General features: G+C 33.1%; 1 protein-coding gene across 1 annotated transcript; it reads left to right on the top strand.

Annotated features, from left to right (window-relative positions):
* Positions 1–4,567: 4,567 nt before the first annotated feature.
* LOC309831279 (cytochrome b-c1 complex subunit 7) lies at positions 4,568–5,017 on the top strand. The gene has a single exon (XM_082668336.1). The coding sequence runs from the start codon at positions 4,601–4,603 to the stop codon at positions 4,991–4,993; it is 393 nt and encodes a 130-aa protein (XP_082524462.1). The 5' UTR covers positions 4,568–4,600; the 3' UTR covers positions 4,994–5,017.
* Positions 5,018–15,835: the final 10,818 nt, after the last annotated feature.

Below are 15,835 nucleotides of genomic sequence, written 5' to 3'. Positions count from 1 at the left end.
AAACTTTCCTAATATGGGAAAGGAAATAGTTAATCAAGTCCAGGAAGTACAGAGAGTCCCATACAGGATAAATCCAAGGAGAAATACGCCAAGACACATATTAATCCAACTATCAAAAGATAAATACAAAGAAAACATATTAAAAGCAGCAAGGGAAAAACAACAAATAACACACAAGGGAATCCCCATAAGGTTAACAGCTGATCTTTCAGCAGAAACTCTGCAAGCCAGAAGGGACTGACAGGACATATTTAAAGTGATGAAGGAGAAAACCTACAACCAAGATTATTCTACCCAGCAGGATCTCATTCAGATTTGATGGATAAATTAAAACCTTTACAGACAAGCAAAAGTTGAGAGAGTTCAGCACCACCAAACCAGCTTTACAACAACTGCTAAAGGAACTTCTCGAGGCAAGAAACACAAGAGAAGGAAAAGACCTACAATAACGAACCCAAAACATTAAGAAAATGGGAATAGGAACATACATATCGAAAACTACCTTAAATGTAAATGGATTAAATGCTCCCATAAAAGACACAGACTGTCTGAATGGATACAAAAACAAGACCCATATATATGCTGTGCACAAGACACCCACTTCAGACCTAGGGACACATACAGACTGAAGTGACGGGGTGGAAAAAGATATTCCATGCAAATGGAAATCAAAAGGAAGCTGGAATAGTAATTCTTATATCAGATGAAATAGACTTTAAAATAGACTATTACAAGAGACAAAGAAGGACACTACATAATGATCAAGGGATCGATCCAAGAAGAAGATATAACAATTGTAAACATTTATGCACCCAACATAGGAGCACCTCAATATATAAGGCAGGGGCTTCCCTGGTGGTGCAGTGGTTGAGAGTATGCCTGCCGATGCCGGGGACACGGGTTTGTGCTCCGGTCCAGGAGGATCCCACATGCCATGGAGCAATTGGGTCTGTGAGCCATGGCCACTGAGCCTGCGCATCCAGAGCCTGTGCTCTGCAATGGGAGAGGCCTCAACAGTGAGAGGCCTGCGCACCGCAAAAAAAAAAAAAAAAAAAAAAAAAAATGTATATGGCAAATACTAACAGCCATAAAAAGGGAAATAACAGCCATAAAAGGGGAAATAGACCAAAAAAGTGTAACATAGGGCTTTCCTGGTGGCGCAGTGCTTGAGAGTCGGCCTGCTGATGCAGGGGACATGGGTTCTTGCCCCAGTCTGGGAAGATCCCACATGCCGTGGAGTGGCTGGGCCCATGAGCCATGGCCCCTGATCCTGCGCGTCCAGAGCCTGTGCTCCACAACGGGAGAGGCCACAAGTGTGAGTGGCCCGTGTAAAGCAAAAAAACAAAAAAAAAGTGTAACGCATTCATAGTAGGGGACTTTAACACCCCACTTTCACCAATGGACAGATCATCCGAAATGAAAATAAATAAGGAAACACAAGCTTTAAATGATACACTAAACAAGATGGACTTAATTGATATTTATAAGACATTCCATCCAAAAACAACAGAACACACATTTTTCTCAAGTGCTCATGGAACATTCTCCAGGATAGATCATATCTTGGGTCACAAATCAACCCTTGGTAAATTTAAGAAAATTGAAATTTTATCAAGTATCTTTTCTGACCACAACACCATGAGACTAGATATCAATTAGAGGAAAAGATCTGTAAAAATACAAACACATGGAGGCTAAACAATACACTACTTAATAATGAAGTGATCACTGAAGAAATCAAAGAGGAAATCAAAAAATACCTAGAAACAAATGACAATGGAGACACGATGACCCAAAACCTATGGGATGCAGCAAAAAGCAGTTCTAAGGGGGAAGTTTATAGCAACAAGACAAGGTTGCCCACTCTCACCACTCTTATTCAACATAGTTTTGGAAATTTTAGCCACAGCAATCAGAGAAGAAAAGGAAATAAAAGGAATCCAAATCAGAAAAGGAGAAGTAAAGCTGTCACTGTTTGCAGATGACATGATACTATACATAGAGAATCCTAAGGATGCTACCAGAAAACTACTAGAGCTAATCAATGAAGTTGGTAAAGTAGCAGGATACAAAATCAATGCACAGAAATCTCTGGCATTCCTATACACTAATGACAAAAAATCTGAAAGTGAAATCAAGAAAACACTCCCATTTACCATTGCAACAAAAAGAATAAAATATCTAGGAATAAATCTTCCTAAGGAGACAAAAGACCTGTATGCAGAAAATTATAAGACACTGATGAAAGAAATTCAAGATGATACAAATAGATGGAGAGATATACCATGTTCTTGGATTGGAAGAATCAACATTGTGAAAATGACTCTACTACCCAAAGCAATCTACATATTCAATGCAATCCCTATCAAACTACCACTGGCATTTTTCACAGAACTAGAACAAAAAATTTCACAATTTGTATGGAAACACAAAAGACCCCGAATAGCCAAAGCAATCTTGAGAACGAAAAACGGAGCTGGAGGAATCAGGCTCCCTGACTTCAGACTATACTACAAAGCTACAGAAATCAAGACAGTATGGTACTGGCACAAAAACAGAAATATAGATCAATGGAACAGGATAGAAAACCCAGAGGTAAACTCACGCACATATGGTCACCTTATCTTTGATAAAGGAGGCAAGAATACACAGTGGAGAAAAGACAGCCTCTTCAATAAGTGGTACTGGGAAAACTGGACAAGTACATGTAAAATTATGAGATTAGAACATTCCCTAACACCATACACAAAAATAAGCTCAAAATGTATTAAAACCTAAATGTAAGGCCAGAAACTATCAAACTCTTAGAGGAAAACATAGGCAGAACACTATGACATAAATCACAGCAAGATCCTTTTTGACCTACTCCTAGAGAAATGGAAATAAAAACAAAAATAAACAAATGGGACTTAATGAAGCTTCAAAGCTTTTGCACAGCAAAGGAAACCATAAACAAGACCAAAAGACAACCCTCAGAATGGAAGAAAATATTTGTAAATGAAGCAACTGACAAAGATTAATCTCCAAAATTTACGTGCTGCTCATGCAGCTCAATAACAAAAAATCAAACAACCCAATCCAAAAATGGGCAGAAGACCTAAATAGACATTTCTCCAAAGAAGATATACAGATTGCCAACAAACACATGAAAGAATGCTCAACATCATTAATCGTTAGAGAAATGCAAATCAAAACTACAATGAGATATCATCTCACACCAGTCAGAATTGCCATCATCAAAAAATCTAGAAATAATAAATGCTGGAGAGGGTGTGCAGAAAAGGGAACCCTCTTGCACTGTTGGTGGGAATGTAAATTGATACAGCCACTGTGGAGAACAGTATGGAGGTTCCTTAAAAAACTACAAATAGAACTACCATATGACCCAGCAATCCCACTACTGGGCATATACCCTGAGAAAACCATAATTCAAAAAGAGCCATGTACCAAAATGTTCATTGCAGCTCTATTTATAATAGCCCGAAGATGGCAACAACCTAAGTGTCCATCATCGGAAGAATGGATAAAGAAGATGTGGCATGTATATACAATGGAATATTACTCAGCCATATAAAGAAACGAAATTGAGTTATTTGTAGTGAGGTGGATGGATCTAGAGTCTGTCATACAGAGTGAAGTAAGTCAGAATGAGAAAGACAAATACCGTATGCTAACACATATATATGGAATCTAAGCAAAATAAAATGAATAACCTAGGGGTAAGACAGGAATAAAGACACAGACCTACTAGAGAATGGACTTGAGGATATGGGGAGGGGAAAGGGTAAGCTGTGACAAAGTGAGAGAGTGACTTGGACATATATACACTACCAAACGTAAAATAGGTAGCTAGTGGGAAGCAGCCGCATAGCACACAGAGATCAGCTCTGTGGTTTGTGACCACCTAGAGGGGTGGTATAGGGAGGGTGGGAGGGAGGGAGACGCAAGAGGGAAGAGATATGGTAACATATGTATAACTGATTCACTTTGTTATAAAGCAGAAACCAACACACCATTGTAAAGCTATTATACTCCAATAAAGATGTTAAAAAAATAAATTAAATAATTTGGACAAAAAAATAGTAAAGCATTTCTTTATTTACAGTAAAAATTTAACATCTACTTTTCTTTTTTCGAACTATTAAGTGCTATTGTTTTAAATTTTAAATAACACCACAGACTAAAAACAGCTAACATAAAAATATTTTATGCTTGCCACCTCAAGTCATGGGAATGCTACCAAATTGAAGGTCTATCTATCTATGTTCAAGCATAACTCCAAACAAAAAAATTAATACCTTAACTAATTACCTGAGAAAGAAAAGAAATAGGTTATGCACCTTGGTGGGGGGGAAGGATTAAAATCGGTTATTTTCCAGGAAATTCATTATCCCAGCTAACCTTAATTTTAAAAGTTGTTCATGCCGGCCGCCAGAATTGCACCTGCACGTTCTCTCGTTCTCTCTCTCTCTCTCTCTCTCTCTCTCTCTCTCTCCAACCCCCGCCCCTCCTCGCGACGTTGACTTAACACGCCTGCGCATTGTGCCTTGTGTGACCTCTAGGACTTACCCAGCAGGCAACGCTTCTGTCTCGGGTTAAAATGGCGGGTAGGCCTTCCGTTGCAGCATCAAGCAAATGGCTGCAGGGTATTCGAAAATGGTATTACAATGCTGCCGGGTTCAATAAACTGGGCTTAATGCGAGATGATACAATATATGAGAATGACGATGTAAAAGAAGCCATAAGAAGGCTTCCTGAGAACCTTTATAATGACAGGGTGTTTCGCATTAAGAGAGCCCTGGACCTGACCGTGAGGCAGCAGATCTTGCCTAAAGAGCAGTGGACAAAATATGAGGAGGATAAATTCTACCTTGAACCACATCTGAAAGAGGTTATTCGGGAAAGAAAAGAGAGAGAAGAATGGGCAAAAAAAAAATCATGTAGTCTAAATCTGGATGCAGCTATTGTAAAGTATTTTTATGAAGTTGGTTAAACCTGAAATGTACAATGTAGAACTATCTGGGCTGTAAATGTATTACTTTAAATAAATCTCTATTATAATTTTAAAAATAAATAAATAAAAGTTGTTCATTATAACTCTGATGAAATGAAGATTTCTTTCAAGTTTTTATTTTTAGTGTCGTATCCAAAACTGATTTTAGTATTTCATAGATCGTTGACATGCATGTAAAATATCCTGGTATTAAATGCTTGAGAAATGTACCCAAAATTGAATGTACCCAACAAATGGGGAAATCACAAAGAAAAATAAAACTCAAGATAAAAGATTTTAACCATTTGCTTTAAAAATACTGCAGAAATGGCAGAAGAAATAATTCAGTACCTAATATTGTGGAGAAAATATCCCAGAAAAATCAGGACTGAATTGAACTAGAGAAACCAAGACTTGACATATACACAAGAAAAAGTTAACTGAATTATACAAGCTACAGAGATTTGTAGCCTATTAAACCATGCTTCATATCTTAACTTGAAAATACTTAACTTGGGCAGCTGTTTGAAATAATGTTTTTGAAATTAATATGCAAATGTACTTGTCCTTGGGCACATCATATTTCTCCCCAACTCTGACCCTATTCGACTTCTTGTATTCTTTCAGGTTAGGCATTTTTATCTCTTCTATTACTCTGACAAGTCTTTATTTCAGCTATTATCTATAGCTGGGCTTTGTGATCCCCTTTCTCTCATTAGTTTATATAAGCTCACTTTGATCTTTCTTCTTTTTTTAAATGGAAGTTAATAATTAGTATCTCCTTGAATTACAAGGAAGATTCACAGGAAAATACATGGACGACCTACTATAGTGTCAAGAATAAATTTGGTGATTTTATCAGGGTGCTAATCTATGAACCAAGTTCTCAGCAATCTCATACCACAAATACTTAAGAGTCAGTGGGGATGCAGTCCCTCAGTGACTCAAGCTTGATTGAGACTCCACCATCTCATAACTACAGCATCTGGTTGCCTAAAAAAAGAAAGATAAAAGAATTATTCACAGGTCTTTTACTGCTTCTGGTCTGAAAAAATAGGCATATAACTTTTACTTATATTTCATTAAAAAAAATTAATCTCATAACCCTTCCCAGTTGTAGTAGGGTTATTGGTAAACCATGATATGTCTACCACAGTGGTCAAAAGATTTTAGTTCCTTTTTTACTCTCTTATGTCATATCCCAGTCACAGTCATTTCAGCTTACTAATTATCCAGAAGTTAGAGATAGTTAATGAAATCCTACAGAATTAAAGCTGGGCTTTTCTTAGAGCAGTTGGGTGGAAGGGAAGATACCATGATAACAATTACAGGTTTTGCTGCATCTGGAATCACCAAGTGCCCACTTGGAATCTTCGCCTGTAATTTTTGCAGGTATCTCAACCTCAGTATTTCCAAACCTACCTTTGACATCCCCTACACAGGAAATCTCTCTTGAAATCCAATTAGCCATCAAGTTTTGTCAATTCTGTTTTCATATTATACATTGCTGCTGTTACTCATATTATCCCTTTCTGGGCACCGTGATTAATCTGAGTGCTGGGATGCACTGGAACCTTCAAGTGGGCAATAAACTGTTACAATAGATGGGAGAAACAGAACAACCATTTCAAAGTCCTGGAATTGCAGATGCTTTTTTAGCACTGATTAGAAAATTCAAATTATTTCATTGAAAACTAACATCATATTAACTAATGTTTAAAATAAAAATAAATATAAATGAAATATGAAGGTAGACATTGAGATGGGAAATGTAAGCGATACAGAGTTCCCAAGATATTTCAGCTAGAACTGTTCAAGAACTTAACATTTTTCTATTATTAATATCCTTGCTTCTGCATTTAAGTAAGTAGATAAGGTTTTAAATAGATTCACACAAATATAGAGTATCTTTTTTGAAATGAATGTTGAGGCAGTGTATACAACATAAAAAAAGTAAACTTCAAGGTGCAGTCCATAACCTTCCCCCAACCACCTATGTTACTACTCTATAAAGAATTATAAAGATGCTTATGGAATAAGGGGGACTGTTAAGAGGCATTCATTTTCTTTTCTTTCACAAATAATCAGTCAAATTAAAATAGAAAAAGGAAAATAATCTCTACTTCTTCTCTGGTAATATTACCACTCACAGCCCCAAGAGCCTCATTTTACTATTAGTTTCACACTGAGGTTTTATAAAATTTACTTTCTTCAAACATTTAGATCCCAGTATAAGAAGTTAGACATGCTTCCTTAAACTGATAAAGAGAAACATTTTATCTTATTTTTGAAGTAGTATTTTAGAAACCATGATTTTCAGAATTTTTTGAGCTTTGGAACTTCCTGATCATTGCAAAATGTGTCTTTTGATATATTATTTTGCCAAGCCTACTCAATGGTTTTCTGAAGACAGAGACATTATATTAATTGCCATCTGCTTTTCTCTATGAGAAGCTGGCTTAGTTGAGCTTAGTTTCAGCCTTCCACAAGCCTTTCAGAATACATTGTATTTTTATAAGTTTTCACAGATGGAATAATTATCTTTATGTAACCAAGAAGAGGTCAGAGAAAAGACAATTTCTAATTAGATTCAGTTACAAACTGTGTAAGTGCATAGATTATAATATTTTTCATCCCTTAAGTCATAATTAGTCTTCTTTGAAAACATAATTGTTTTGAGTCACACTGGGATCATTTTCAGCCTATATATGTCCATGCTATATCACATATTTCTTCAAGCATGACAATGTTTATTTGTCATAGTCACTTAGCATGCTTGGAAAAAATATAATGACATTCAAATCCTTTGAAAATACATGCAGAACATATACATTAGGGACAATGTATCCTACACTATGTTTGCAATAGTCATATATAAAATTTTTATATGTGCATGAAGTTTGCAGAAATCACAATAGCTGACTACTTCAAAGTTTAGAAATAAAGAAATCATTAGATCTTTATTACCCATGTATAGGTAGCTATTCTTATAGAGCTAGTTTAAAATACTTACATAACACATATAGCACAGGAAACTCTGCTCAATATTATGTAACAACCTACATGGGAAAATAATTTGAAATATATATATATATATGTATAACTGAATCACTTTGCTGTACACCTGAAATTATCACATTATTAATCAACTATACTCCAATATAAAATAAAAAGTTAAAAAAATAAAATTTTAATGTCATGGAAAAATTTTTTTAAAATAAATAAAATACATAGCACATACAATGTGTCAGATAATATTCTGGGTACATCAACTCATATAATCAAGATAACAACCTAAAGGGATAGGCCCTATTATCATCCTCATTTTTCATGTGACAAAACTGAGGCACCCAGAGGTTAAGCCAGTTGCCCAAAGTCACACAGCTGTTGGTTGGTAGGGCCCCACAGGTGGCGCTCTTCACTCCATCAAGCAGCCTTTAGAACAGAATAACTTCAGTCAGTAAATAGTAAACTCTTGATCTTCATTATGGTGCTACATAACCTTAATCTATGTAAAATAGTTATATAATTCATTATAAAGCTCTGTGTATATATGTATTAATGAAATAAATATTAAAACTAAAAAATAAAAATACATATTAATTTTACTCCATTTATAATTCCTCAATTCACAGATAATTTCTATCTGCATTTGAGGGTATAGTCTTCCAGGCTTTCTTCTCTGAATTTGTCTACATTTATTTTCAAATTAATGGAATCATTTTCTGTGTATTTAATTTATTTCTTTCACCTAAAAAAGTGTAGCAGCATATTTGTTTCATTAAATGACTTTACAGCACAACATTTACAGCAACATAATAACTGAATAACATTATGTTAACATGAATTTTGAAATTTGTTTTTATTCAGTTGTTTCTTTGTCAACTCTGAGAGCAATTTTGTATATCTTCTCCAAATGATATATAGGGTATTCAGTGATTTTCCAGTGTTTTAAAATTATACAATGATAGAAAAATATAGACAAATACATATGGGTTTTACCTCCAGAAATAATATATTAGAATACCTTTTTAGGTGTTAGAAATAAAGCACTGTTTTATTTGTCCATGTTATATACTTTCACAAGAACATTAAAAGATTTCAAAAAAAGAAAGTATTTTCACAGCAGTCACACAAGAAAATAAGTGTGAGAAATAGCCTATGGACATGCAATGGCTAAATTAAAATTAGATTACAAAAATAATAAAGACATAATTAAGTTCTTTACATATTAATTGCATTGGCAACATGTAGTGAGGAATATAGTCCAAAAGTAGTTTAGGCCAATCTTCAGCTCAGAAGCATACCAAGATTTAGCCTTGAAAATATAAGAATAAATCATATTTTGGTAGCTTGTGGAAGGGATATAAAAGGTAGAATATGAGACTTTTAAAAATGAGATTTTGCCAATGTGTATTTCATCAACTGGAATCTGTCTCTTCTCATTCTAGAATATTTTGCATGGTCAGGTTCAATCTTGTCAACACATAGCACTCCAAATATGGGGCTCATTAATCCACAGCCCTCCCCACTACTCCAGAACAGAGTTCACAACAGCCAGACCAGGAATGGAACGACTCCATATTTTAGGACACTACACACATAGTGAATGGGGAAGGCTGTAAGTTCAAAGAGGGCTTAGGAGATTCTCATACAGGTGTCTGACACTATATTGCTTCATGTGTGGCATACTCTTTTAATTCCACAGTAAATACTCAAAATGTAAGTCTAACGAGAGTTTATAAATGGGACAAAGAAAAGGTCTTTAACATTCTAGATTTATTAATAAAGAACTAGCACATGGTTAATTATAATTTTTGGTTCAAAAATTGTCTTTCTTCCTTCTCACTTATATCTGCAAGCTATATCCACTCATTTCTTGTTGTATTCTTATTAGCAGTTCTAAGAAAGCCATGTAAAAGCCTTTATTTATAATGTCACTCTAAGAGACTGCCAAGTTTCCCTTGATTTTTGAGATCACAAATAGGATTAAGTTTCTATATTTATCCCATCCACATTTCCCCAGCTCCAACTTTTACCTCCCCACACACAGCCACCAAATCCATCATTCTGACTTATTCTTTCCCTTTGTTTTTTTTTGTGACCCCAAGAATCTTTAGAGTAAGAGAGAAAATGACGGTCCAAAAGGAGATAATAGAAAATATTTTATTATATCTAGTTCAAGACTGGTCCAAATGTTAAAATGCAATTTATAGATCTTTATTCAACTTCAATAACATGAACTATCAGCAAAAGATGTCATACACAGTGTTAGATATATATGCATTTTCTTTCTTCCATTCAGTAAAGCACAATATATATTGTACACTCCATGCCCTTAAAATTAGATTTCCAGTCCTACCTCTATTTGGTACTATGCAGGTCACTTAAAATTTCTGAATAGATTCTCTAGGGCCCATTTCAGACATACTAACTGATAACAGTTTTCCTTATTAGCCTGAACTCAGCCCTGAATATTTCTCAGTCTGGCACTGCTGACAGCTGTCAACACTCTTCAATCAGAAGTGGACTATTATTTGAAACGTTTTTCCCTTCCCCTGAAATGTATGACCATTATAGAATATTTGGAATATGCAAGAGTGTAAACGAAGTCACAATAGATCATCATTTGGGCATGCTTACTGCCACCGTTTCATTCCTCTATTTTTATATTGAGGTTCAAATGAAAGGGTATTCATATCTGTTTTGTTATGATATAAGAATATGAAATAGTGATAGTTTAATTTTTAAATATTTCAATCATACACTTAAACTGAAAAAAAATAACATATGGTAGAAAAATTACCCAGGTTTAATGAATATTATGATTTGACACCTTTAGATTATTTTAGAGGGAGGAAAATGTGACAGATACTTCTAAACTTCAAACCAGTTTCTCTTTCTCCTATCATGTTAATTACCATAATAAATTTTGTGTGTTGTTTTTCTTTTCCTAAGCTTTTTTTACAAAATCAACTTATGAGAATAGTCTCATATGGCATCATCTTACAACTCTGAAACATTTTTATCTGGTATCACGTGGTGCCCTAATTTGAACTTTTTTTATATACATTTTTTCTAGTTAATCCAATTGACATTTGCCTCTAAGTGGATAAATTTTTCTAGGTGTAAAGCAGTAAAAAAGAAGCTCTTAGTTTATAGATTAAGCTCACTTTTAAATATACTAAATTTGGACAAATTATCTCCACAATGATTGTCCAGATTTTCAGCTTCATTAACATTGTATAGGAGTTCTATTTTCTGTATATTTTCATCAATGGCTGGTACTAAAATATTTAATAATTTCGGTCCATCATAGTGATTTTAAAAATGAAAAATAAATCATTTTAATTTTTGTTGTTGTTGAATATATATGTTTTAAACACAAGTGAAGAATAAAAAAATAGCTGTGCAAATACTTATTAACCAATTTCAAGGATATTAATTACCAGTATGACCACAAAGAAACTTTTATAACTAACAAAATTAACAATATTTTCTCTTTATCATCTAATAACCAACTTATATTAAATATTACAGATTCATAAAAATGTAAAGATAAAAATAGGCTTATACATATCAAGATCTAGATAATATCTCCATTTTACACTTGTTTTGTGTCTTAAACATCTTTTAATCTAGTATATTATCTTCTTTAAAACCCCTCACTTTTTTTCTCAAACTACTGACATGAAGAAACTATATCAGTTTTTTGATAGACAAATGCTATTTAAAATTCATTGTGTATACGATCTCACACATAGTGTGATAAATGCAAATTCAGTGTCAGTATATCTGGAGTAGCTCAAGATTCAGCATTTTTAATAAGATGCTGCTGTTCCACAGATCACAAGGTGGGTAGAAAATCCATAGAAGGATTAACAATTTGGACTTCTTTGGTTATTTTGGTTTCATTTTTTGGACATACTTATACTTCTGTAAGACCATCATCACAATCAAGATAATGAACATAGCCATCACCCCCAAATTTTCTCTTGTGACCCTTGGTAATACCTTCTTCCTACTCCTCTCCATCTCTATTCTCTCTCAAGAACTTATCTGTTTTCTGTCACTGTAATAGCTTTGAATTTTCTAGAATTACATATAAATGGAAACATGCAATCTGAACTACTTTTTGTCAAGCTTCTTTCACTCAACATAACTATTGGAGATGTCACTTTGTGCATCAATAGTTCATTTCTTTTTACTACTGAGCATTATTACACCACATGGACATACCACACTTTGTTAATACATTAACTTGTTGGTGGGTATTTGATTTGTATCCAGTTTGGGCTATTATAAATAAAGTTGCTTTAAACATTCTTGTAAACGTCTTTGTATGGGCAAATAATTTTATTTCTCTGGAGCAAATATCTGATAACAGAATGGCTGGATCATACTGTCAGCCTATGTTTAAGTTTTTAACAAACTCCGCATCTGTTTTCTACAATGGTTGTGCCGGGTTCCATTCCCACCAGCAGTGCATGAAAAGAAACTATATTCCATTTGGTGCAGCAATCTATAGTCTTAATTATTTTATGTTGATTGATGGTACTTTTAACATTTTTTATACGTCAGTGATTTTTTTTGTCCTATTGGCATTTCAATAGAGGAGACCAGTGTTACCTACTCCACGATTATAACTGTCTACTTCTCCTTAGCGCTGTTGATATTTATTTCATGTATTCTAAAGCTCTGATATTAACTTCAGTCACATAGGACTGTTAGGCCTTTTTGATCAATTTACTTTTTTATCTTTATAAATGTACTTATTATGGCAGGTAATACTTCTTGTCTTGAGGTCTTGTTTCTGAGATATTAATACAGCATTTCAGCTAACTTATGATTATTATTTTATGGTATATCTTTTCTCATCCTTGTCCTTACAACCTATCTGTGTATTTATAATTAAATGATTTCTTTAGTACATAGTTGGGTTAAGTTTTTAAATCCAAAACTGACAAACAGTGCATATTAGTTGTTGTGTTTTATTAGTCTCTTTTTAATGCAGTGATTCATTTGGTTAAATTTGCTATACACTCTTGAGTTTACTTCTTTCCCCTTATTCTCCTGTTTATTATTGTACTAATAGAAGGTAATTTTTGGAATCTTTTTTCCCTTTCTTAGTCACTTAATATGGCCTTTTGTTTGTTTTCAGTGAGTGCTCTAGTGATTTCGATGTGCATCCTTCACTTCTCACAGCAGTCTACTTGAATAATTGCTATATCACTTTATCTATAATGTAAGAAGCTGACCACCAGATAGTTTAATTTCCCACATCCCATTATTTGTGCCATTATATTCTGCATGTTATATATCCCATAATATTGTTATTAATTTATAAATAGTAAAGTTTTTTAAAAATATTAATAAAAAAGCCTTTTATATTTATCTATATATTTAATATTGCCTTCTAATTTCATTACTTTATGTTGGTTCATATGTCCTTCATTCTGAAGAGTTTCTACTTAATATTTTTATAGTGCAATTGTGCTATTGATTAATTCTTCTAATTTGCTTTATATTACTCTTGTTTTGAAGGATATGTAATTACATGTTAAAAGTTTTTGTCTCAGAACTTTATGCATGTCATTCTATTGCCATCAGTCTTACATTATTTCTGATGAACATTTAATGGATATTCTTATTATTTCCCTTTTTCCTCTGGTTAGTGTTTAATATTTTCTCTTTATATTTTATTTTTAGTAATTTTACAATAACATGATTTTTGTTTGTTTTGTTTTATTCTTGCTTAGTGTTTGTTGAGTGTCTTTTTGGGTGGGATATTGTTCTGCATGTTTGAAAAACCATTGGCCACTATTATTTTCTCTTCTTTCTTTTTGGGGTTCCAGTTATATATATATGTTATACTATTTGAGATTGTCCCATAATTATTGAAATTCTCTCTATTTTAAAAAATTATTTTTTCTACTGTCAATGTTATCTTTCTACTTTAATTTGAATCATTTCCATAAAGCAATCTTTAAGCCAATGACATTTTCTTCTGTAATGTTCAATCTTTTGATAAAACAATTTTGGATTTCAGATATTATATCATTCAGTTCTAGGAGTTTCATTTTTTGAGTTTTTCTTTTTTTGCTGTGTTTCATCACATGGTCACTGAAATATTTGATTTAGACAATTGTCATCAATAACTGGTAAAACTTTAAAAGAAAGAGTGACTAGGAAATTCATAATAAATGATTCAAATGACAGTGATGAATGAATGAATTCTTAATGAATCTTAGGAACAAGAACAACAACTTCAGGACAGGAAACAAAATGTGACAAAACTAAGTATTTTGTGCCTCCAGATATCATGGAATATGAAATATACAGCATCAGCTATGAGTATTGTTGACAAATATTTAAAATTGCATCTAATCAAGACTCTACTAACTTAAAGGGAATAAAGAACTATATTAAACCACACTATGGGCATGCAGTCAGAAAAGTCCATAATGTGGGAAACTCTATAGGATCAATGACCTTGTTTGTTCAAGACATAAATGGAAAGAAAAATTAAATTTAGAGTCATGAATCTTGTGGATTAACTGAGACCTAACGAATGTCTCAACAAACTGCATTGTGTGGACATAGCTGAATCCTGACTCAAAGATGTCTAAAGAATTTTAATTTGAGTATTGGTTGGATATTTGATTATATTGAAGACTTACTCTTAATTTTTAGTATTCAATTTTGATCTTTAAAAAGGTCATATAGCATTTGTGCCCAAGTGTGTTTGTGTGTGTGTGTGTGTGTAATGAATGGTTAAAATGATAATGACATTTAAAATTTGTTTTAATATCAGGAAGTGGATATGTATACAGATTAAACAAGACTGACCGTGTTTTGATAATTTTGAACCTAAGTAATGGTATATAGGTGTTCATTATACTCTGTTTAGATGTATGAAGATACCATAATATAAAGTTAACATAGATGTTATTTACCCAACATTTTAAGCATAATTCATATCACTGTTAGTGATAGTTTTACAAATGTATATAAAATATCTTCTCATAAAGAAAACTGTACTTGTTCCAAATGTCTTCATTATTCACTAGCTATCAAAATATATATTTTAGCTATTTCTAAGCAACAGACATAAGAATTTCAAATATTTAACATAGGGTGAAATTCATCTTTAATTTTCACCTCAGCTGAATTTCTTCATGACTTTCATTAAGTAAACTTATAACAAAGAATACATCTGCTTGAAAGAATTACAGCGGGACCACAGGATCCCCGTTTATGACAATGTGTTCTTCTTAATTAGGTGTTTTTAACAACTCTTCCTAACGAGCCAAAGACCTAAAAAACCTGTCAGGGACAATCAAAAATATGTGGAGAAAATTCAAAACAAGGTCATATGAAAAACTCCTAGCAGAAAGAGATTCTATGACTTTTCTGCTGATTATGGCATTGTAGATTGGACAAAATTATTTTTCTTTATTAATCCCAAACAAACAAATCCAATTTGGTTATAAGGAGGCTCTATATAGATGTGGAAATTGCAAAGTTATTCAGTTTCACATAAGAGTGAGAATTACCAATCATATCATGGAGAGCTGGTATGATCAGTATCAGGTTAATGGAAAATTTTAAATGGAAAAGTCAGTAGCTTGAGTTTTTTGTCTTAATATTTACATACTAAAAGATACCTTTCATCTCCATTTTACGTATTATAAACATTCAGCCATTTTACCCAAGCACTGTAATTTTTCATTTATTTTTTTTAAAATCGCTTTATTTCTTTGTTAAGATGAAAAACATTTCTTTCATATCTTTTGCAATATAAAAATATCTTAACAGGATTTCTATTCACATGATGTTTTA

This window comes from Grampus griseus (assembly GCF_964374135.1).
Source record: "Grampus griseus genome assembly, chromosome: 12".
Lineage (NCBI taxonomy): Eukaryota > Metazoa > Chordata > Mammalia > Artiodactyla > Delphinidae > Grampus > Grampus griseus.
Note: the sequence above shows the minus strand (reverse complement) of the source record. Positions and strands in the feature narration are given on the sequence as shown.